The sequence below is a fragment of the Penaeus monodon genome, chromosome 1, assembly GCF_015228065.2.
Source record: "Penaeus monodon isolate SGIC_2016 chromosome 1, NSTDA_Pmon_1, whole genome shotgun sequence".
Lineage (NCBI taxonomy): Eukaryota > Metazoa > Arthropoda > Malacostraca > Decapoda > Penaeidae > Penaeus > Penaeus monodon.
The window spans coordinates 21,357,824-21,380,323 of record NC_051386.1 but is presented as its reverse complement, the minus strand read 5'-3'; the positions used below and the strand labels follow the sequence as shown (position 1 = coordinate 21,380,323).

The window sequence follows — 22,500 nt, the reverse complement described above, 5'->3', positions numbered from 1 at the left end:
ATTAACATAAAGTGACATAAACTAATAAAAACAGATAGTAATAATAATAGTTATAACAGAGACAACAATTACAGTAATTTTAATGACAATGACAACAACAACATCAGTAGCAATTGTAGCAAAGACAGTACTGCGCGTCACCCCGCCTTACATAGTAACAATCGTTTTTTTTATATCATTTTCATCCCCCTCTCATGACTCATATCAGCAAAGCGTGTCGTTTTAAACATATTCCGTGTCGATATATAACAGATTTTCAGCTCGTTACAGATAAGAAAACTGGAACACCGAGCTTTCGATACAAAGGGGATCTTAAAAAAAGTATAATTGCGTGACTAAACACTGTCCATCTGTCATGTATCAGGTTGCAAAATCGAGTTTGAAAATCTGAAATAGTCTAGACTCGTTTTTCATTCACAGTAGATTCATCTTGGGATATTGATTACTGATATAAAAAGAGGGTTTTTCAGGAGGGGAAAGGATAATATATTTACCAAAAAAAGGGGAGGGTTGGCTAAAGGAAGAGTGATTGATAGGTAATCGTGATAAATCGTTGTGACAGACAGTAGCTGTTATTATCACCGCTATCTGGGTGTCGTGGCTAGGTTTAATTTTTTCACCGCATTATTATTATTCCATTATCTCTGCTACTATTGTTGTTGTCCTTCTTGTATCTTTGTTGTTGCTACTGTCATTTGTATTTTTGACTTATTACTTGCGTTAGTTGTATGTTCTCGCACTAGACCGCTGCTATTGGATGCTCAATGCCAACAGGTGGTGGGAAGCTCACCCAAGAAAGTGGTTTATTAACGATTTTTTTTATCCTACGATTGTCATACCTTTTTATATCAGTAAGGAAGAGGGAGAGAAAGGATGAGAGTGGGAGAGAGAGAATGAGAGAGGGAGAGAGAGAATGAGAGAGGGAGAGAGAGAATGAGAGAAGGAGAGAGAGAATGAGAATGAGAAAGGGAGGGAGAGAGAGAGAGGGAGGGAAATCGCGAAGAGGAAATAAAGAAGCACGGGTTAAAAGCGAGAAGTTCCGGGGATAAAGACAAAAGGAGGAAGAGGGAGAAGGGAGAGGAGGAGGAGGAGGTGTTGGGAGCGAGGGAGGGGGGAGAGGGGAGAGGGAGAGGTGAACGGGGGGAGGGGGAGGGGGAGGGGGTCACGGCTCATTCATTAGGCCTTGAAGGAGTGGCGCCGCGACGTCGGGCGGGGGGCCGGGGGGGGGGGGGGGGCTACAGTGCCGGACACCTCGGCACAAAAGGTACATGGATCCTGCCCGCCGCCCGTGGCTCGCTGTCTCTTGTTATTATTATTATTATTGTTCTTATTCTCGTCTTCTCTTCTTTTCTCTTTCCTTTCCTTCTTGTCTCCTCTCTTTTCTGCATCCTTCTGTAACTTCCTCTCATTTTCTCTGTTTCTCTCTCCCTCCCTTCTCCCTCTTAAGCCACCTCTCCTTCCTCCTACTCTTATTTCTCCATATCTCGCTTTCCATCTCATTCTCCATCCTCCTTCTCTCTTCCCTTCCCTCTTCCCCTCCCTCTCCTTCCCTACCTCCTCCCCCCTCTCCCTTCCTCCTCCCCCCTCTCCCTTCCTCCTCCCCCCTCTCCCTTCCTCCTCCCCCCTCTCCCTTCACTTCTCTCTCCCTCCTCTTCTCCTTCCTTCTTCCCCCCTCTCCCTTCCTCCGTACCCCCTCTCCCTACCTCTCTCCTCGTCCCCTCTCCCTTTCCTCCCCCCTCTCCCCTTCCTCCTCCCCCTCTCTCTTTCCTCTCCCATCTACCTGTCCCCCTCCCCCTCTCTTCTCTCTCGCTTATCTCTCTCTTCTCCCCCGTTACCCTGTCCCTCCCTCTCTCTTTCTCTCTCGAGTTATCTGTCCCTCTCCCTCTCGCTTGCTGTACATCCATCATCTTCGGGGGAAAACGGAGCAGACGTTACTGGGGACTTTTTGCGTGCGTCTGTGCGTGCGTGCGTGCGTGCGATACTATTGGTTCGAGCGTGTTTTTTTACCTTGCGGTTTTTAACTCTCTCTACGTCTCTGTCTCTGTTTCTCTCCCTCTCCCTCTTTCGTCCTCTCTTTCTTTCCCTCCTTCCCTCTCTGTCCTTCCCATTCCTCCCCCTCCCCCTCCCTCTTCCCACCTCCTCTTTTTCTCTCTTTCCCACTCTTCTCCTCTTTCTCGTCTACTCGCCTTCCTCTCTTCTCACTCCCAAGAAAAGGAAAGAAAATAAATAAATAAAAAAAATAAATAAATAAAATGAAGGAGAAAAGCTCCCCCCACCCCCTCCCCCTCCCCCCACCGGACGCTATTGCAAAGACAGTTCACAGAGGCCGGGGTTGGGGTGTGGGGGGGGTAGGGGGTAGGGGGAGGGGAGTTGCGTGTGGCAAGATACCGTGTAATTGGTATGAGCGAGGTAGGTGTGGTATTTTGGGGAGCAGCGACCAGTGTTTACCTTTTATGAGCGCTAAACCCTGGCGCCATGGACTGCTTCTCTTTGCAGTGGCGGGACCGACTAACTGGTTTTTGAAGTCGTCCTCACATACATACGCACACACAAACACACGCGCGCTCGGACACACACACACACACACACACACACACACACACACACACACACACACACACACACACACACACACACACACACACACACACACACACATACGTGCATACTCTGGGAGGGAGATTTTGTCTGCACGCTGGTTGTGTTGTAAAAGGGATGCTTGCTTGCTTGTTTGGCCTGGGTTGATTGGCTTGATTGTTCTTTTTTTAATTGTTTGTTTTTTTAGTTTATTTGTATCGTGGTTTATTTTGTTTCGTGGTTTATTTGCGAGGCTAATGTTATCATTTTTTTGTGTGTAACTTGCTGTCATTGTTTTGTTTTTGTTGTATTTGTCTGGTGGGGTTTTGTTTCCATTTTTGGTTGTTCATGGATGGAGGGGGGAGGGGGGAGGGGGGCTATGCAAGAGACACAATCCCACATAAAAAGGAAGAGACGGAGGGAGGAAGAACGAGACATAAAGGTGAATAGGACCTTCGCTGGGGGAGGGGGAGGGGGGGTGTCGCAATGAGGGAGTCGCACACCAGTACCGACGTCGGCAGCAGCAACACCAGCGCCATTTAACAGCAGTAACAGTCAAAGCAACAGCGCCAACGGAACCCGCCAAGGTTTGACTACAACCCCCGCCCCTTCCCCTTCCCCCTCCCCTCCGCCCTCCCTCCACCCCGTCGCATTTACCTTGGCGTAGCTTCCTGTAGGGGGATGCTGCTCTGCCACAATGGAGGGAGTTATTGAGGCAAGGGGAAAAGGGAGGGAGGGAGTTTGGTGAGGCAAGGAGAGAGGGAGGGGAAAGGGAGGGAGAGAGTTTGGTGAGGCAAGGAGAGAGGGAGTGAGGGAGTAAGTGAAGCAAGGAGGGAGGGAATGAGTCAAGGAGGGTATGAGGAAGTGTGTAAATCAAGGAGGGAGGGAAGTAGGTAAGCAGAGGCTGAGAGGAAGGAAGGGAAGGAATGAAGAAAGATACAGGTAGGTACAGTAAGGAGGATTAGTAGATGGGCAAATGGAAAAGAGAAAAGGAGGAAGAGAGGGGACAAGAGAGGAAGAAGAGGATGGAGGGAGGAGGAAGGAAGAAAGGAGGGAAGTAGATATAGGTAGAGAGGCAAGAAGTGAGGGAGTGAGGCGGGGAGGGGAGTCGAGAGGTGGGAGGCAAGAAGTGAGGGAGGGAGGAAGGAGGGAGGGAGCGGGGAGAGGAGCCGAGAGGTGGGAGGCCGGGGGGGAGGGAGGGAGTGAGGGAGGGAGGGCGGCCGGGAGGTGCGTGCGGGGCGGCGTTGACTCGGCCGCTCATTAGGCCTTGAGACGCGGCGCCGCTCAGTCGGGTGGCGGGGAGAGCGGCCCGCCCCTCCGCACCGCTACGTGTGAAGGGCCGCCGCCGCCGCCGCCGACGCTGCTGCTGCTGCTGCTCGTGCTGCACTCAGATGCCGCTCGGCGACTAACACACCAACCAAAATAAACATACAACTCCTTTCTCTCTCCCTCTTTGGTTGAAGAAGGAATAATAATAATAATAAAAATATATATTTCGGGTCCATTTGGTGAATATACTTACGTGCATGTTTGTGGAATTCGTTTGTGTGTTTGTCGTAGGGGGGGGGGGGGGGGTAGCGGTGTCGTTTCTTCCCTTTTTCCTTTTTCTTCTTCTTTCTCGAGAGGTTAAAAAAAGGTCAGGGTTTGAGAGGATGTCCTTGCCACGTTAATGTCGGGCTGCCTGCCACTGCACCGTCACCCGCAGGAATCCTCGGTACTATGGAGAGTTTGCAGAATGCCATGTCATATATATGTGTGTGTGTGTATATATATATATATATATATATATATATATATATATATATATATATATACACTTTTTTTTTTGTTTATTTGTTTTCGTTTTGTTTCCTCGCGCTCTTTTCTTGTTTGCGGTTTGTTTGTTTGATTTTTTTCTCTCTCGATCCGTGTCTTCATTCGTTTAGGAGGAATTTGTGGATTCTCGCGATGCCTTGCTAGTCTGAGAGGTATGCGATCGACATTGCAAGCGGGTCATATCAAAGCATTCGGTCTTGGGATTTTTTTCTCGCAGTCTCATTTTGCTCCTCCACCTCCACTACGCTCTCCTCCTCTTCCTCTCCTTCATTCCTTTTCCTCTTCCACCTCCTTTTCCTCTTCCTCCTTTTCTTCTTCTTCTTCTTCTTCTTCTTCATCATCCCTCCTCTTCTTTTTCTTCTTCTTCTTCTTCTTCTTCATCCCTTCTCCTCCTCCTCTTCTCCCTCTTCCTCTACCTCCTCTTTATCCCTACCTATAGTAGGAATGTAAAAAAAAGTTCCTCTCCTTCCTCGTCCTCGCCCTCCACTCCTTATTTTTTTCCTGTTATATATTATTATAACATCGCATCCTAGCCTCCACAAAAGTGTAAAGAACAGTTATCGTTCTGGGTTCCAAAATAAGTAATAAATACATAAATAAATAAACTACAAGATCTTTTTATGTCCTTGCTTCCAGGTAAAAAAAAAAGACTACAACGTTTTTCCTTCTTGCTTTCAGGCTCCGTGATTTGGTGCCGCGTGGCGTACTGGGAGGGTCGGGAGCGGGTGGGCCGCTTGTACCCCGTCCGTAGCCCTTCCCTCAACATCATGGGCAACATACCTCACGGGGAAGGCCTGTCGCTCGCCTCCCTCGCCGCTAGCAGCCACACCTCGCCCTCGGAACAAGTCAGGAGAACCAGGGAAAAGATTGGCCTTGGTAAGTGCTCCCGAGGGATGTTATGGCGAAGGGAAAGGGGGAGGGGGTCATCTGTTATTCGGGTGTGGCAGTTGGATGGGGTAACTGCATAGGTAAATAAATATGAAGACTTGTTTGATAGAATGGCTTCTACATGCACATGTAACCCCCCTCCCTTCCCGCTGCTCCCCCCGCGTGTACCGTGACAGCCCTCTGATGGTCTCGTGTCGTTGCAGGTCTGGTGCTTTACCAAGACGGCGACGGCGTGTGGCTGTACAACCGGGCGGAGATCCCGCTCTTCGTGAACTCCCCGACGTTGGACGGCGGCATCCACTGTCGCGCAGATTTCATCGTGCACAAGCTTCCCCCGGGACATATCCTGAACATCTTCGACTACGAGAAGGCCCGCGAGTATCAGAAGCTGCCCGTCCACCCGGCGCTGCTCCACGTGGGTCCCATCGACCAGAACTCGGTGCACGTGTCCTTCGCCAAGGGCTGGGGCCCTAACTACCGGCGGCAGGCCATCACGGAGTGCCCCTGCTGGCTGGAGATCCTTCTTGTGCCTGCAAGATGATGACATCATTCTCTGGCGCTTTTCCACTGCCCATCACAGTTCTGCCTGCCTGCTGTCTGCTGCTGGCTGGTCCAGCAGTACTACCAGGGGGCACACGCAGCTCAATCCGTTTGGAGCAGCAGTAGCAGCAGTTCACCAATGGAACGTGTAATGGCTGTAAATGCTGAGCGGGATATAGCAACATAACTATGGGTAGCTTTGAAGTAGTGTTGACCCAGCTAAGTAAGGCTAAAACGCGCACTGGCGCAGTCCACACCACTGAAAGTGGTGCAGTTGCAAGGAAACGCAGCCGCGCCGAGTCGGAGAGCCGGGAACTACAGCGAGTGTAGTCACTGCGAGGCAATCGGCGGTTCGGGAGAAAGTGAAGCAACTGCCTGTACAGAAAATCAGCTTGGTCAGTGTTGATGACAAGATGAAGCGAGAGAGATTATTTCAGATTTGCTATTAACGGGTCAAAGATTTGTTGGACATTTGTATGTGGTTACTTTGCCAGTGAATTTGGGCACTATGTGTCAAAAGATTTTTTTTGTAATGAAATCTAGTCTGTTTGTTATTTTTGTTACTATCTCCTATCACATTTGTCTGTTTATGTTACTAATATCCTTCCGAAATAACTGTTAACAAAAAAGTTAATGATAAATGGTTGCCTTTACAAAAGCTAGAATGCATGTATGACAAAAAGAAGAAAAACAAGGAATACCATGTGAAGTATTTGTATGTTTCCCTTATCCAACACACATGGAGTAGAGGCTTACCTCTAACTTTTGTGAATGTGACCATAAGCTGGCATTTGTCCCTCTGAACTACATAGCTCTTGCACAGTATGTAGCCGCAAAGGCAAATGCTGAAATTATTTTTATATGAACAAAGTTAGTATGGCAGTGAAAACACTTTCATAAAGTGTCTGATGCTTAGCATATATAATCTCTGCCTCTTATATTCATAAAAAAGTGCTCTATATGCAATGTGTTCCATGAGAAGCAAGAAGAGGTATTGCTTATTAGAATTAATAAAACAAGAAAGGTCAGACAAGAATGAATTGCTTGCCTTTTGGATACAGTTCCACTTGCAGCAAAATAATGCGCTACCTAGTCTGTGCTAACTGCATGTGGGCATGCTAGCCATACATGGACCTATGCAGACTAGAGTCGATGTCCCAAAGGTGCTACGTAGGAAAAAAAGGATCTTTCACTCCGCCGAAGTACAAATGACTTCCTTTGAGAACCCTGGTGCCCTATCCTAGTATATGTCCCCTTCTGCTGTATGAGCATAGCATATCTCACAAGTCACACACTCATCCACACCATCTTGTATTTCACCACTAATATTTCCCTCTTCCCTCTCCCCAGTGCCCTCCTTCACCCTTATCCCTCCTCCTCCCCCTTCTACCCAGATTGCTAAAATCTCTTTCTTCCCTCTGCCCAACCTCCTTCATCCCTCATCCCTCCTCCTCCTCCTCCTCTCCCTGTACCCAATTTGTACAGTATGTCCCTATAATGATTTACAGACTTCCAAAGTGCCATGAAGGAATTCAAAAAGAGTTTTTTGCTTTAAGTATAATAATGCCCAATCTGTTAGTGTAATGGTAAAGTTTAGTCTTCATAGAGGAAAAAACTTTTAACTATATAGTGTATAGTTAAATCTGTTTTTTTTGTTTGTTAAGTTCTCCTTTTTATACAAAGTGTTTATGTCAATTTTGCGGGTAAATTATTATGATCTTTCAGTGTAAATGTGATCAAGACTATTTTGCTATATTTAGTATTCATTGTGTACCATTGTATTTAAAATAAAGCTTCACTAATTTTCAGAATATTTAATCTGGAGGTACCAATGTTGCCTGCTATCAATCAGTAACTCCCTTTTGCCAGGAAGTGCCTCAGCATGTAGCAGATTTCAGATATTTAAAACATTACAATTTAAACCAGACTTGGGCCAAAGATACTACATCTGTCACTAGAAAACTTATTACAAATGACAATTATCTTTGTACCTTTGTGAGAAACAAGTTATTAGACAATCAAATTTTTTAAGTGTTTTATTTTCTGGTTGGAAAGGAAAAAAATATAAAGTCTGTACCACATTCTATGAATAAATGTAAGCAGAAGTTTTATTTTCAGTTGATATTACACTTTTGTTTTGCGTACGGAAGAATGCTTGAGATCGTGATATTAAGGGCAGCACTTGTTCTGACTGTTCTAAATTGTGAGAAGAGGTGTGCTAGGGTAGTGAAATTAATCCTTAATTAGTATGTAAAGCATATTATATGTAGTTTTTTTTTTTTTCGTTTTTTTTCCTTTTTTTTGTGAAGCAGTATAAGTGAAGCACTTTGATTACGCATTTTATATATATATATATATATATATATATATATATATATATATATATATATATATATATATATGTATATATATATATAATCTTCCAGGGTTAAATTCTCGGTGCATTTTGTAGGAAAAAGTGCAAGATGCCAGTGTTTTCTGTGGTTTATTGGCAAATTCAAAATATTAAACTGTGAACTTTTATTCTTTATTAATTCATGAGTAGGGAGATTCTGCTGGTTGCTGTGTGAGAGAATTAGACCCTGGTCACTGATTACAATTATGTGGGATGGGATGGGACCAAAATATGCAGAAGTGCCTCTATGGGATAATACAGGGTAATAACTTGGTTGGATACTGATACGTAGCATGTAAAGGTTAATCTTAAAACGCAAGTCTAATGTGATAAAACTTCCAATGGTAACTTAGAGGTGTTTTAAACCATGGGAAAGGAGGACTGTGTGATAGCTAACGATATGGTTGTTAGGAATGTAGTTTAGTGTATTGATCTAGAGTTGTAGTGTTTCTTAAAGAAGTGTGAGGATCAGGCCTATAGCATAAAACTTGTGTGATGGCAAACTTTCTCAATGATATTTTGAGGACAGACTTCAGTAAGACTTAATTTTTTGTTGCACTTACAAATAAGGAAATAAGTCTTATTGTAACATTTACTGTTGTAATCTCAATTTATCAGAATTAAGATGTTTACTTTGTATAAGAAGGTAATCATACCTGGAATAGGGTCTCTTGATGCTGTGGTTTTGAAAAAAAGGAAATTTTAAGTATTTGATGAGTTGAATGGCTATGGTATTAAAGAGTGTTTGTAGTGAATGACTGAATTATCTATTATCTTAAGTTACAAACTGAAGCAAGCTGTTAGAATTGCATACTTATTTTTCTGGGTAGGAAAAAATAAAACAAAACATACAAAAAAAAAAAAAAAAAAAAAAAAACATGGAAAGTAAACATATATATATATATATATATATATATATATATATATATATATATATATATATATATATATATATATATATATATATATATATATATGTATATATATATATATATATATATATATATATATATATATATATATATATATATATATATATATATATATATTAGTTTATCCCTGGGTAAGAGTGTAAACATTATATAGCAAACAGTAAACATGCCAACTGAGGCTAGAAACGGCTGAACACATCATTTAAGCGTTGGTTCTGTCTTAATGTCAGGGTGTTGTGCATTTACTCATGAACACAACCATCTCGTCACTACTCAAGCAGGCTCAGGCAGTGGCAACCCCACCTGCTTCCACCTCGCTAGTTCTGACGAGAGGAGATATTTGTAAGTTATTTTCTAAGTGGCAACCTGACCCCTCTCTTCAACCCACCTAAAAGTCTGACCGGCTGTACAATGTATCCAAGAGTGTACATAATGTATATAAGAGGTTACTAAAGTTAATTTGGAGAAGCACAGGCTGGTTGCTTGATTTGACCTGCCTTATATTTTTGTTAACCTGGCAATGCTACCTACCACTGCTTCACCATGGTATACTATGTAATAATAATATGGGTCGACCATGTACATTTGATTTTTAATAAAACTTTTAAAATATTTTATTCCTTTTTTTTTGTTCATTTCCAACAAAGACATCACTGTTTTATACACAAAATAAGGGGGGGGGGGAAACAAACACACTGCTGATTCTTTCATCTTTAGTGATATATTCATACACAAATTTGTTCACATAACTTTACACAAGCAAGAATTTTTTTGTAATAAACAATTCACCAAGAATATTTACCATTACACAATATACATCACCATAAACCCTCTACAACATATTCCATGCGAGCACGAGACATCAACAAAGGCCAACTGGTTGTGGTCCTCCATACAAGTTCTTCCATGAAAAGGGGGCCTTCCAAGATGGGTTGCTTTCCTAAGTAAAAGAAATGGCAGTGAGAAAAGTAAACAACTGATCTGACAAACAAGCTCTAAATAAAAGAGAGATACGAAAAAATGCCATCTTTATGTTCACCTTGTTTAAGAAAAGGAAATAACTGAACTGACAGACAAGATCTAAAACAGATATAAGAAAATACATATACTTATCTACATACAAATAGATATGTTTGTTCTTTTTTCTTCTAGGAAATGCTACAGGTATACTGTCTGCCTTTAACAACTTAAAAATTCCACAAATGAAATGGATATGAGTACAAATAAGGAGGATGGAAGAAGGGGGGAATTATTATTATTATTATTATTATTATTATTATTATTATTATTATTATTATTATTATTACTATCATTATTATTATTTTTTTTTTCCTAAACACTTTACCTTAAGGAAGTGCTTCCATGTGTTCAAGTACGTTGCAAGGGCATAGGCATCACTTCTATTGTCTCCTTCATCAACAAACTTAATAAGAGTTGCTACAGGTAATTCGCTGAAATGGTAGGTCAGTGTTATATGGGGATTAATTTGCCTTGTATTAGTTTTACTTCATAGGTGTAAAAACTTGCTATCCTTTTGTATATAAACAATATCAGAGAGTTTTGTTGATATGCCAAAGTCATAAAACCAGGTCTGCTAGGAGGAAAATCATCATATATTTCTTTTTCTCTTGCTACAAGAAAGTAGATAACAACTATACTAACTCTTATCTAATCTAAATATTATCTTGGAAGAAAAGACAGAAAAAAATTACAAAAATACTACAATGAACTCAAGAAAAACATATTCCACTCATATGATTTTTCCATTTGATACACATCAGCTTAAAGGAACATCACACTAATTATAAAAAGCTAAGACAACAAGCAATAACTTACCAGATATCCATGAAGGGTTGGACAAAACCAGCTCCTGACAAGAAACGTTGTTTTTTACCAAACTCATCTGTGCGTTCCTCAAGCTCTGCTGCTCCTACAGACCTTTGATGAAAAAAGTATTGTATGAAAAAGACAATCAGAGTTGGCATCAATCAGAGTCACTGTGTCTCTGTTACCATTAATTCAATAAAATAAAGCAGATTACTTTTTCCATTTATTTCAGATCCAATGTCCCATACTCGAATACCTGCATGACTTTTCTGTCAAATGCTTCTGAATTTTTAACACATTTGACAACAATGTACACTAAGCTAACAGTATACACTATACTTCTACATTAATTTCTTTAAAGGATATTCTGTGCTTTGCAGTTCCATGATGGCAAAAGCTTCTGACTGACTCTGTATGTATATACAAGTAATCCTTGATTCTACTAAATATAAATAACTACTTAAATCTATTATTAGTGTTTTTTATATAAAAGACTACAAATGCTAAGTCTATATGATGTTAATCAAATATGAAATTAGGTAAAGTCTTGTAAACTTTACATACACTATGATTATAAATATTATAACTTGCCATTTTAATATTTAAAATGGCAAAAATAAAAACAAAGGTTGACAGAACAACTGCAGAGAAAGGCATGAATGTCTAGTAATCAGTGGCATATTGAAAATATAGTAATATCTTGAGGCTTGGGGCCAAAGCCCCCCAGGTAAAGAAGTGCTATATGACATCAAATGTCCAAGGTAGGGGTGATCCCCTACATTGGGCCTCAGTCCCTGTCTCCTAAGCCCCCCCCCACTACAACAATGAGCAAGGGATGGGGGGGGGGGGGTCATTACTACTAAGTCACTAATTAGTAAATTATCAATACTACATTTTTCACCTGTTTATTCTTTTTCCTTGATTTTTGGAAATATATATTTTTCATCTTATATTCCTATCAGTAATGTTATTAAAATATAATAATTATAATATCTATACTGATAATAGCACCATCAATATTAATAGAGAGGAGAGAGAGAGAGAGAGAGAGAGAGAGAGAGAGAGAGAGAGAGAGAGAGAGAGAGAGAGAGAGAGAGAAGAGAGAGAGAGAAGAGAGAAAGAGAGAAAGAGGAAAGAGAGGAAAGAGAGAAGAGAGAAGAGAGGAGAGGAGAAAGAGAGAAAGAGAGAGAAAGAGAGAGAGAAGAGAGAGAAAGAGAGAGAAAGAGAGAGAGAGAGAGAAAGAGAGAGAGAGAAAATAAAAATAAATAAATATATATACATATACATATATATAATATATATATATACATATATATATATATATATAATATATATATATATATATATATATATATATATATATATATATATATATATATATAATTATAATAATAATGATGAAAAAAAAAATAATAATAATAAAAAATAATAATAATAACCTGGAAACTCGAGGAAATGTGTAATCTGGTGAAGTCAAGATAGCGTACTAACTGAATCCTTGATACATGAGTACCTGTGGAGCTATCTATATGTACAGATATTTCACAAAACAATACTAATAATGAATATTACATTTTTATGGCAAACAATTCATTGAAACCTGTCATGAGCTTTCAATGACTCATTCATCACCACTTGCTGTGAGAGGGAAGAGAAAATCTATGAAAGAGGTGGGGCTTGAAGAGAAAGTCTATGAAAGAGGTGGCAACTTACCCTACTTACCCCTACAAGCACCTTCCAGAATACATTCTATAGCAAATACCTAAAAACCCAAGCTCTTTTCAGTTGTGTCCTTTTATGCAATAAAGACATGCTTTTACATGTGAATGCTGACATCTAGTCTGCCAGAGAGCAATATGCCATAATAAGTAACAAGACAGAAAAAAATTGAAAAGCAAAACAAAAAACAAGTTTATTAGCTAAGGCAGATTCTAGTGAAATTTAACTACATATTCAACCCATACAATGAAAATAGAAATATATGTATGAATAAGCATTAAATGTACAGACATAAGTATATAGATGCACATCACACACACACACACATATTATATTAAGTTTATAACAATAATGAAATAGTGGTAGGAGGCACTTATTATGTATGATCATTTCAGGATATACCAACCCAAAACATTACTTCCTTTAAATGCCAATAAGATTTAGTTTAATCTGCAAAATATCAAGGACATTTCTTTCATCATCAAATATCCTACAGAGCTGGACCACATGTGGGCTGCTTGTCTCCAAGCTTGGGCTTACCAGCTATGAGGATGTACAAATGGCCTTCAGTTACTCATTCACACCTCACGCCCATTGTTGAGTTCTCAGACAAAACACGATGGGTGTTTGAGGCAGTTTTGACAGCAGATTTTGTGTCAGCCTAAATAGTTGTATAAAATTTCAATGAACTCACGTACTCAGAACACATGATATAGCATTAAGAAATTTTCATTTCCAAGTAAAAATAGAATATAAATTCAGCTAGTAAATTACCTTACAATTGTTTAGTCTTCCACAAAACTCCCGACATCAAGAAACTATTATAATTGGTAGATTTTATGCATATATAATGAAAAAAATCTGTTGACTGCAAACCATCATATAAAATTAAAATCAACATTGAAATTATTTCTAAAGTTCTATCAAGCCTAGAGGAGTAAAAGAAAAAGAAAAAGAAAGAAAGAAAGAAAGAAAATAAGAAAAAAGAAGAAAAAAAAGAAAAACAAAGAGAGAGAGAGAAAAAAAATATATATATATAAATAAATAAATAAATAAATAAATAAATAAATAAATAAATAAATAATATATATATATATATATATATATATATATATATATATATATATATATATATATATATATATATATCACAACCAGGACATTACAAAACAAAAACAAAACCATAACAACTAACCTTAGCATCTGCACACATGACTCAGACACATTGGATGTGTAATACCTGAGCTGCGTGCCTGAAATTTGGCTGTCCCACCTCTCATATGCATTGCAAGATGACAACATGACGACATCCTTGATGCCAACATTCTTGCACCAAGCTACGAGCTCTTTCAGAAACTTCTGCCTTTCACGCTGAAAAGTTTTACTAAAATCAATTAAATCTACTCATACTAGTGTGTCACAATGGATCCTATCATGCCATGCCTATACTGTCACTTACTCATGTGCTGCTGAGCACTGAGTCGTGTGCACTAAACAGCTGTTCTCTTGTTTCACTGACTGCAATAACTTAAGACTATCAAAAGTAGGCTTACAGCCTCTTTTTAGCTCATTACCTAAACAATTGTTATGTCACAGCTGAGTGTAGAGAGTTCACTCAAATTATATATTATATTATCAATAATAATAGAAAAGAATCTAAAATGTCAAGATAATACAATATCAATAATCACATGATAATGCTACCAGCTGAAATGCAACATGTTAATTACATTATCACTATAATTAAGGAATAATAAGTCATATAATTCCTATATACAGTAACATTAGTGTTTGCATAATATCATAATTGCCTTATTGCTTATATAATATCACAGTAATATAATATATCTATCATGACATGAAAAAATTTAAATGATATAACTTTATACTAATAATCACATCACTATGCTCCAAACAAAAAATTTATAAACTAAATATCTCTTTGGCAAACCTTAATTAATGGAGCTCTGATCTGCAAAATAACAATGGAATGTTCCTGAACTAAATGAAGGTCTGCACTTGTAGTAACTTCTTTGCTATTGGGATTGTATGGATCTCCACCAACCATGGCATGTATGGCTGGGTGGTGGACAATGCCGATCTGAAAGGAGTAAAGACAAATATAATACAAAAAAATAGAATAAATCAAGGCATTCCCAAACTATAGATCAAAAGACAATTATACCAGTGGATGGGAATTCGGATAACTCATCATTATCTAGGTACTGGCCCACATTCAGGGTAGGCCCCATCTGCCTCTTCTTACTGTATTCTTTTAAGCTTACCGATCATGAGGACCTACATGCTCTAAGCATCTTTGTCTCTCTTTGTCTTTTCCCAAGTTGTCTGGGTCTACTAGGTCCCCTCTTAAAGACAACATGGATAGCTCTGCTTTGCTCAATCTCCTTGACCAAATGGGTTATGTTTGTGGCTCTCTCAGTAGAATAATGGGTTACCTTATGGTTTTGCTCCTGTTTTATGTGTAAGTAATAAAGTCACAGTGTATTTTTTTCAATATAAATAGCCAACCAAAGGTAACAAGAGTTACTGGTTATATAATGTATACAATATGATGCATAAGAATGTTTGGCTACGTGATGACTACCTCTTGCCTGAGCTAATATGGTGTTAGATGTCAACTCTCTGTCAGCTTCAGGCTGAGCAATCTGTACTTCTTAGCAAGGTCTTCCATCTATTACCCTTCCCAAATACCTCTGTTACTAGAAACTGGTAATATGGATAAGCCAAGCTTTAATGTCACCCTAGCTAGAAAGAGCAGTCTCCCACAGAGGACAGAGTTGCTGTCCACTCTGGCAAGACAAAAAGAACATAGAAGTTTGCCTGTTTCTATCAAGGCATCAAGATCTAGGCCACCAGTGATTATTTTGGTCTCCCTCTTGCTGTCCCAGCCTTCAAGCCCATTTCCCTCCAAGGGATTTTCAATCTATATTAATGCAAGCAACATGAAATCAGTCCACCAAACTGAAATTTCAATAAATAACTCTGCTAAAGAAGGAAAAATTTATATAAGGTCAGAGCTTAAACTAAGACAATCAAGTAAACACATTCTGTCAAATTCCTTTAGTTTTTAATTAAACAAAACTAAAAAATATAAAAATACCATAATAGTAATGAAAGGTACTTCAAACTTTTGTAGCCAAGAAAATGCAATGTCCACCATGGTTTTGTTTTCTTATTCATTTATTTATTTTTCTACAAAAATGGCTCCATAAGTGCTTTCACTAAAGAGTTAATTACTAGGCCTACCTTAATTCAACTGTTACTTTATTACTGTTATTACATAAGGAACATTATCATCATCATTCACAGCACCAATATCAAATTAAACATCACCTTTTTTGTGGGCAATGTAGATATCAGTAGATCAATTGTCAGCTGGCCAACATTTCCCACACTCACAGATGGCTGAAAAGTAAATTTTACTGATTTTACCAAAATCAAAAAACAAATAAATAGATATGAAAGTATACATAAATGTGTATATATTCATACATGTGCATAGGTGGGGTATAGAGGAAAGGACAGGGATTAATAATGTATGGATGGATGGGTAAGTTGATAGGTGAACAACTGGGTGCACATTTCCATCTCTTACCAAAGGAAGAAGCCTATAAAATCATGAAGTATTCTATTTAATAACCTGGTAATTAATTTTCTACATATATCATGTACTTCCTTCCACACAAATGTACACACTTTAATCTGTACACATATTTGTAAACAAACAGGTATGTCCAGCTGATTTCAAAACATTTTATAATATCATAATTGAACAATATTATTCAACAAATGTGACAAATAAGCAGGATTTGGTTATATACAACTTATACCCAACTCCCCTAGTTTGTATTTTTTATTATATTCTTGATAATGATTTAAGAGGCCCTATAATCAGAGACTTGCCCTGACATCTAGGGTGAGCATGAAATATACCATGATAATTGCAGTGTAAAGTGACAAAAAACAAGACAAATGTCTTGTAATACCAACATCACACAAAAAATTACTTATATGGGTATTATTGGAAATGATGCCCAACACCTTAAATACAGAACCTGAGCTTACCAAGTAGTAGAACATACCATTCTATGAGAGTTTTCTTCTATACAATTTCTTCACAGATTGATAATAATGGTAATAAATATGGAGTAAACTCCAGGAAAGGCAGCAACTTTATGCCTCCAGCACTGCGACAAATTGACAAAAGGTCACTGAAAGCAACGGAAAATTGTATGGATTTGGCGCATGACATATGCAAGGGAAATCAAATGAGCCAATTAGATCTGCACTGGAACATGATGTGCCCATAGGCAGTGACATAAAGCACATTAAAACCAATCACATAAGAAATAGATCATTATGTGATAAGAGAACCTGGACCTTGAAGAGGGCAGTAGAAATTCAAATCAGTTCCATCATGCCTGTGGAAGTACTGTGCCCAAAATGTAAGACACTGTGTCATTACAGAAAAGACAGATACCAGTCCATCATTAGTTCTTTGTCGAGGCTGCGAAACTGTACCCTCTGCTGTCCAATAAGAAACGGTGGAGAGTGATCACAATTCCCACCAACAATGCCCTGGAAGACCCCGACAATCCCAGTGACAAAAAAGAGTTAATGCTTAGGGTAGGGTGTGGGTAAAACTGTTACTGGATCTCCTGCTGGAACCTATGAGGTGAAGATTTTGTGGACCAAACGGGCGGTGGAGGTGGTCGGTAGCTCCCCCTAAAAGGAGGTTTGAGGGGGTGAAGCCCAATATATCACCCAGAAAGTTGCTTGCCCAGGCTCTATCCTGCAGAACCTATGAGGTGAAGACTTTATAGACCAGGTGGGGAGGGTGGAGGTACAGCATCCCCCCAAATGGGGGTTAAAGGGGGCAAAGCCCCCTACATGACCTGGAAGCGAGTGAATATATTGTGCTCTCCAGTGTATTACCGATATTTCTCAAAAATTTCCCCCAAAATTTCCTGATATGTATCATCCCTTCCCTAGTAATCGGGACCGATATTGTAGCTGTGCTTCGTTTGCAAAGGGAATGAATGTTAGATTCATTCGAAACATGACAAAAACTATTGGAAAAATACTTTATTCATCAGAGAATCAGTAATAGGCATCATTTCCAAATTTACCCTCATAAGTAACATCTAAACCTTATAACTTCCTTACAGGGCCAGTGCCATATCAGCTCATGCATGACCACCATTGTGATTGGCCGGCTGACAAGGGATTATTGAAAACTCAAACAATGACAAGTGGGGTACATTTTAGCAAGATAAGGTTCCTATTTTGATTATTAATCATCTGGGAGGTATATAAGGTTTGTCTTTGTTACAATATACGTAGTTACAGCTTGTTTGCATTTTTCTGGAAAGTTCAACAATGCTTCGTCAATCTACTTACCATTAACATAATTGCTATAGCTTACCTGCAATTAACAAAAATACTACGAATGACTCATAATGTCATAACCAATCCATCTGCCTCCCTTATCTGTCTGAGAAATTCACCAAGTCATAAATATAAGTATATTTCCATCAATTGTCGATCTCCCTTGAACTGAATGTGCAAACTTCAAAAGACGCATACCAATACTTAATTAAACTAAACAACCTCAATATCTATTCATATCGCCTCTAGAAAAAGTAATTCAAATTATATGTCCTTACTATTACGAGTGTGTGGCCATTAAGCTGTTTTTGATCAAATTTGTCAAGGAATATCATGTTTTTCTCAGTTGGATGACAGGCAGTGTTGTGGACGCTGCGTCAAACACTGCGGTTGTAAAATCTTTTATTCGATTATATATTTTTTGCCAGATTTTGCTTATCATTACGTGTATCTTAACTTTTAAAAATTCTAAAGTCTTTTCAGATTAATAAAGGGAGTAATATTGAAATTAATTTTGAATGTTATGATTATTGCTTATTTTTCTTTATTATTTGTACGACTTTCCGGCATGAGATTTGCTTATTTATGCATTTCATTTTCTGATATGATTAATTTTAATCAAGAAAGTCCCATTTCATTACCCAAATTAAAGAATATGTGGCTGATTTTGGATTGTCTTATGAATTTAAAGATGAATATAAGGATGAAATTATTTTAAGGAAAATTGTACGTCTGGCAGCGGGTGGAAGTTGAGCAAAAAGTATAGGCAGAAGAGAGAGATTAGAGATCCTTGTTAAATATTCTAGCAATTCACGACAATAATTTATTTTCTTTCTTGCGATACATAGATGGCGTTGCACCAACTGTCGGATTCAATATACCTGATCATTTCTATTTTTGGAACGAGTAGCATGGCTCAGCTGCTTCACTTATTGCTGAGATTATGCTATGTGCTGAATTCTTCTTATATATAAATAAGACATGCATTGCTTCAGGGAAAAGTAACTAGAAATAATAACCATAGTGCGTTTTGGATAGGAATAATAGTAAAGTACAACGTCTTTAAGAGGTAAAAATCGCCCATTAGGTAACTTATTTGGGGGGTTTATATATGAGATTTCATAGTAGCATGTGAACTTAAATAAGCAATATATATTTTGGCTTACGTAGTGACAGATTCCTTGACCGTTATGGATGACAAATACGCTGTAGGATATCATAACTCTGCATTTAATGGTTTGAAAGTTTTAAGTAGACTTTTAAACCCTTTAACAGTTATTGCTATCCCACAAATCTTCGATGAAGCATTAAAAAAATATATCCCGAAATAACACCAAATAGTTCCACCCTCTTAAAGTATCTTCCCCCGACGTCAATAGATGGCGCTGAACACACATTCCAGCCCCGAGAATAAGAAAAAAAAACAACATTTGGCAACCCTCCTATATTCCACGTTACCGGACATCCTGTTTAGTTTCCCTTTCCTGCCGCCTCCATCCCGCTGACATCAGACGAAAGTGGAAGAAGAGGAGAGGCAAGGAGAAGGAAGAGAGAAAATCGGATAAATACGGATGTAGAAAGTGATAAGAGGCCATGGCTGCCGGGGGAACCGTCTTGCCCTTCGTCAGAGGGATCGACCTGACCAAAAATGACTTTAAAGTGAGTGTCTGGAGGTTTAGAATGTTTTTTTTTGGTTAATAATCGTTTTGTTTATTTTGATTTTATTATTATTTTAATAGTCTTTGCTCTCGTGTAAGCTGTGAGACCCTTCACGTTTATTTATATTATTTCCCCCTCCCCGAATCCAGTTGATTTCCACGGAGGCGAAAGATTATTTGTAAAGAGTTTATTTGTAGGTCATGGAAGCGTTGACAATTTTAATCCTAAATTTAACCCGAAATTCTTGCTTCCTGAAATACCCTTAATGTCAGACTATCTTCCCGTTCCCGAAAATCCTCTTCAATCTGAATAAATGATGAAGAAAAGGTGTTTTATTGTCTTTTTCCTAAAAAGAATTGAGAAAATCCTGCAGTCTACCTGTTGTGAAATAGTGATTATGACAAGATAGCAATTATAGGGATAATGACGAAATACGTAATAAGAGGAAGGGAATGGAAATTGGAGGTAATATCTTCATTGGAAGAGAAGTGTACATGTTAGATGAAATGGAATAGTGGAAGTTCTAAAGACACCAAAAACATAGGAGTCAGAGTACATTCAAATGTGAAAAAAAAACAGTAAATCTAAGACAGCCAAACCTATATATAGTTTTATTTTTATCGTTATTATCCACTTCAAACCTGGGTGACTTGTTGGGAATTGGGGTTTGAAGAGAAGGGAAGACACACCCACCTTCCATACCTGTTACTAGAGGCAAGCCCCTAAGCCCTCGTCCCTTGGGGTATTTCCATATCAGAGGCATACCCCTGTACCCCTTTCCCCTGAGGCACTTTCCTTCTGAGGGGTCTTCCTGTCAGGGGCAAGTCCCTGGACCCCTTTGCCCTTGCTGGTATTTAGCTTGCCTTGATTTATAACAACGGAAGTCTTGTCTTTTGAAATCAAGTCTTTATTCATTGCAATTAGGGTGCTGTAGTCTTTAACCCAAACCTCCAGGGATGGTATGTTCATACATGCCATGCCCGCTATGAGTTTAATTTATTAATTATGTTACACATAGATGGCTCCACAAGTACTAAGTACTAAGAAACATTTTTTTGTGCTAACTCAAGGAAAGATGAAATCAGGTGAGGTCACAAGGTCTACTACTCCTGTGTGGCTAAACACCAGAGACATTTCACTAAGCAATAAACTTTTCCCAGGGGCTTTGGGTTAACATGACAACACTAAAATAGTGTATGGTAAATATTGAAGGATAAGTCCGATATGCGAAGCTTAGCCTCGCCTGGGATATGCCTAGCCTGTGTCGACTAATGCTGACTTGCTCATGTGTGTCAGCTGGTGCTGACTCAGCTGAACCTAGTCCTTACCCGCCGTGGTGCCCAGCCACAGCAGTAACCTCTGGGCGACAGTTGCAACTTCTGCGCCTGGGCAGAGCGCGAACCGCTGACCCCTCGGATGAGAGGCCGACACGTTACCACTGTACTAGCCTGGAGGCTGTAAATATTGAGGATACCTTCACATGACCAATCACAACAATGGGTAGTAAGGAATTCATCTTATTCAGCTACCCACATTTGTAGAAATTATACCGTGGAACCCCACCCATACCCACAAGCTTAACCCCGATAGCTGGGGAGGGCATGAAAGTACAGCCCCCATTAATCTCCAATGTGTAAGGCTACCAACCCCCAATTCCTGCCCATGTGTCAAAAATGCCAATAAATTTGCATTAGAGATGTAAAGTTCAGCACTACAACGTAAAGCTTCTTCACCAGATAAAGTATTAACCTTTTGCCAACAGGTGGCATGTACGCACATGCCATGGCATGGCAGGACTATCTGCCGGGTGCATGTATGTACATGCCATGAGTTTTATTTTGTTACAATCATGGCAAAATATTATTTTTCTGCCACTGAGAGTGTGATTAAGTTGTTTTTAACACTTTCTAAATTTTACTATGCAAAAAAAAAAACAACGATTTCAACTCCATGATGCCGCACACTGCTTATTTTATTCATACTATAGACTGAATAATGATCAACTATGGGGTCTATTTAACAACAAAAATACCCTTCAGTCTCAATTTATCAGGAAATATGGCAAGTAGAGACTTTAGAAAATAAGGAAAACTGAAAATACAACATATCCTCGTAGTATTACGAAGAAACGGCATGGGATGCTGGTATTTGGCATGAGTGGTCCCACATGCTAGGGTGACGATATAAGCCCCCGGCAGCGAGGCCTGGGCCACTATGAATACTACCCGTCAGGAAAGGGTAAAAAAAAAAGAAAGAAAAAAGGAGAATGTTGAATATATATAGATTAAGTCAGACATAAAAGCATGATTCATTAACGGGTATGTAGTTCAATACTAATTTACAAGAGATATGCGGAGCCATCTCTGGCCTTCTGAGGAAACTCACATTAACATTCTAGATACTGCAAGATAACAAGGGTTATGGCCTTTTTGTCTTTCTTTTTCTTTTGCTTTCTTTCCCCTAGGGTGTTCAGCCTTTGAATTTTAATTATACGGAAACCATGGGATCCTTACAGTTTTGGTAACTTTACCAACATTTATGAACAGTAGTCTATAAACATGTAATATTTTCATGGATGTAGGTAGTGTGGCTGTTTTATTTTTATTTTTATTTTTTTAATGAAATTTAGTTGCAAAACTCTTGATTGGAATGTCTTTGAGGTCTGTGATGAATCCATTATGCAGTAAATAGAAGCTAAAGATAAAGATGATAAATAGGATTGATGAGTGAGATAAAGGC

The 22,500-nt window shown here is 39.0% G+C and overlaps 3 protein-coding genes across 4 annotated transcripts in view; 2 read left to right on the top strand and 1 right to left on the bottom strand.

Moving 5' to 3' along the window:
- The window catches only part of LOC119571162 (mothers against decapentaplegic homolog 6-like), a 50,918-nt gene extending 42,820 nt beyond the window's left edge, over positions 1 to 8,098 (top strand). For both annotated transcript variants that reach the window (XM_037918661.1, XM_037918613.1), the window contains exons 4-5: positions 5,071 to 5,268; positions 5,484 to 8,098. In XM_037918661.1, coding sequence (XP_037774589.1) covers positions 5,071 to 5,268; positions 5,484 to 5,821 — 536 coding nt within the window. In that variant the 3' untranslated portion in view covers positions 5,822 to 8,098. The remainder of the gene's footprint in view (positions 1 to 5,070; positions 5,269 to 5,483) is intronic.
- Positions 8,099 to 9,846: 1,748 nt separating this feature from the next.
- On the bottom strand, positions 9,847 to 18,506 carry LOC119571062 (proteasome assembly chaperone 2-like). The gene is made up of 7 exons (XM_037918548.1): positions 18,381 to 18,506; positions 16,048 to 16,119; positions 14,645 to 14,794; positions 13,889 to 14,064; positions 10,984 to 11,085; positions 10,493 to 10,598; positions 9,847 to 10,087 (listed from the first exon to the last, which is right to left on the bottom strand). Exons 1-7 carry the CDS (start codon positions 18,435 to 18,437, stop codon positions 10,010 to 10,012), a joined length of 741 nt encoding a protein of 246 aa, XP_037774476.1. The 5' UTR covers positions 18,438 to 18,506; the 3' UTR covers positions 9,847 to 10,009.
- Positions 18,507 to 19,575: 1,069 nt separating this feature from the next.
- LOC119570152 (protein flightless-1-like) overlaps positions 19,576 to 22,500 on the top strand; it is a gene marked incomplete in the record, with an annotated part of 19,152 nt that continues 16,227 nt past the window's right edge. The window contains 1 exon segment of the mRNA XM_037918032.1: positions 19,576 to 19,761. Coding sequence (XP_037773960.1) covers positions 19,696 to 19,761 — 66 coding nt within the window.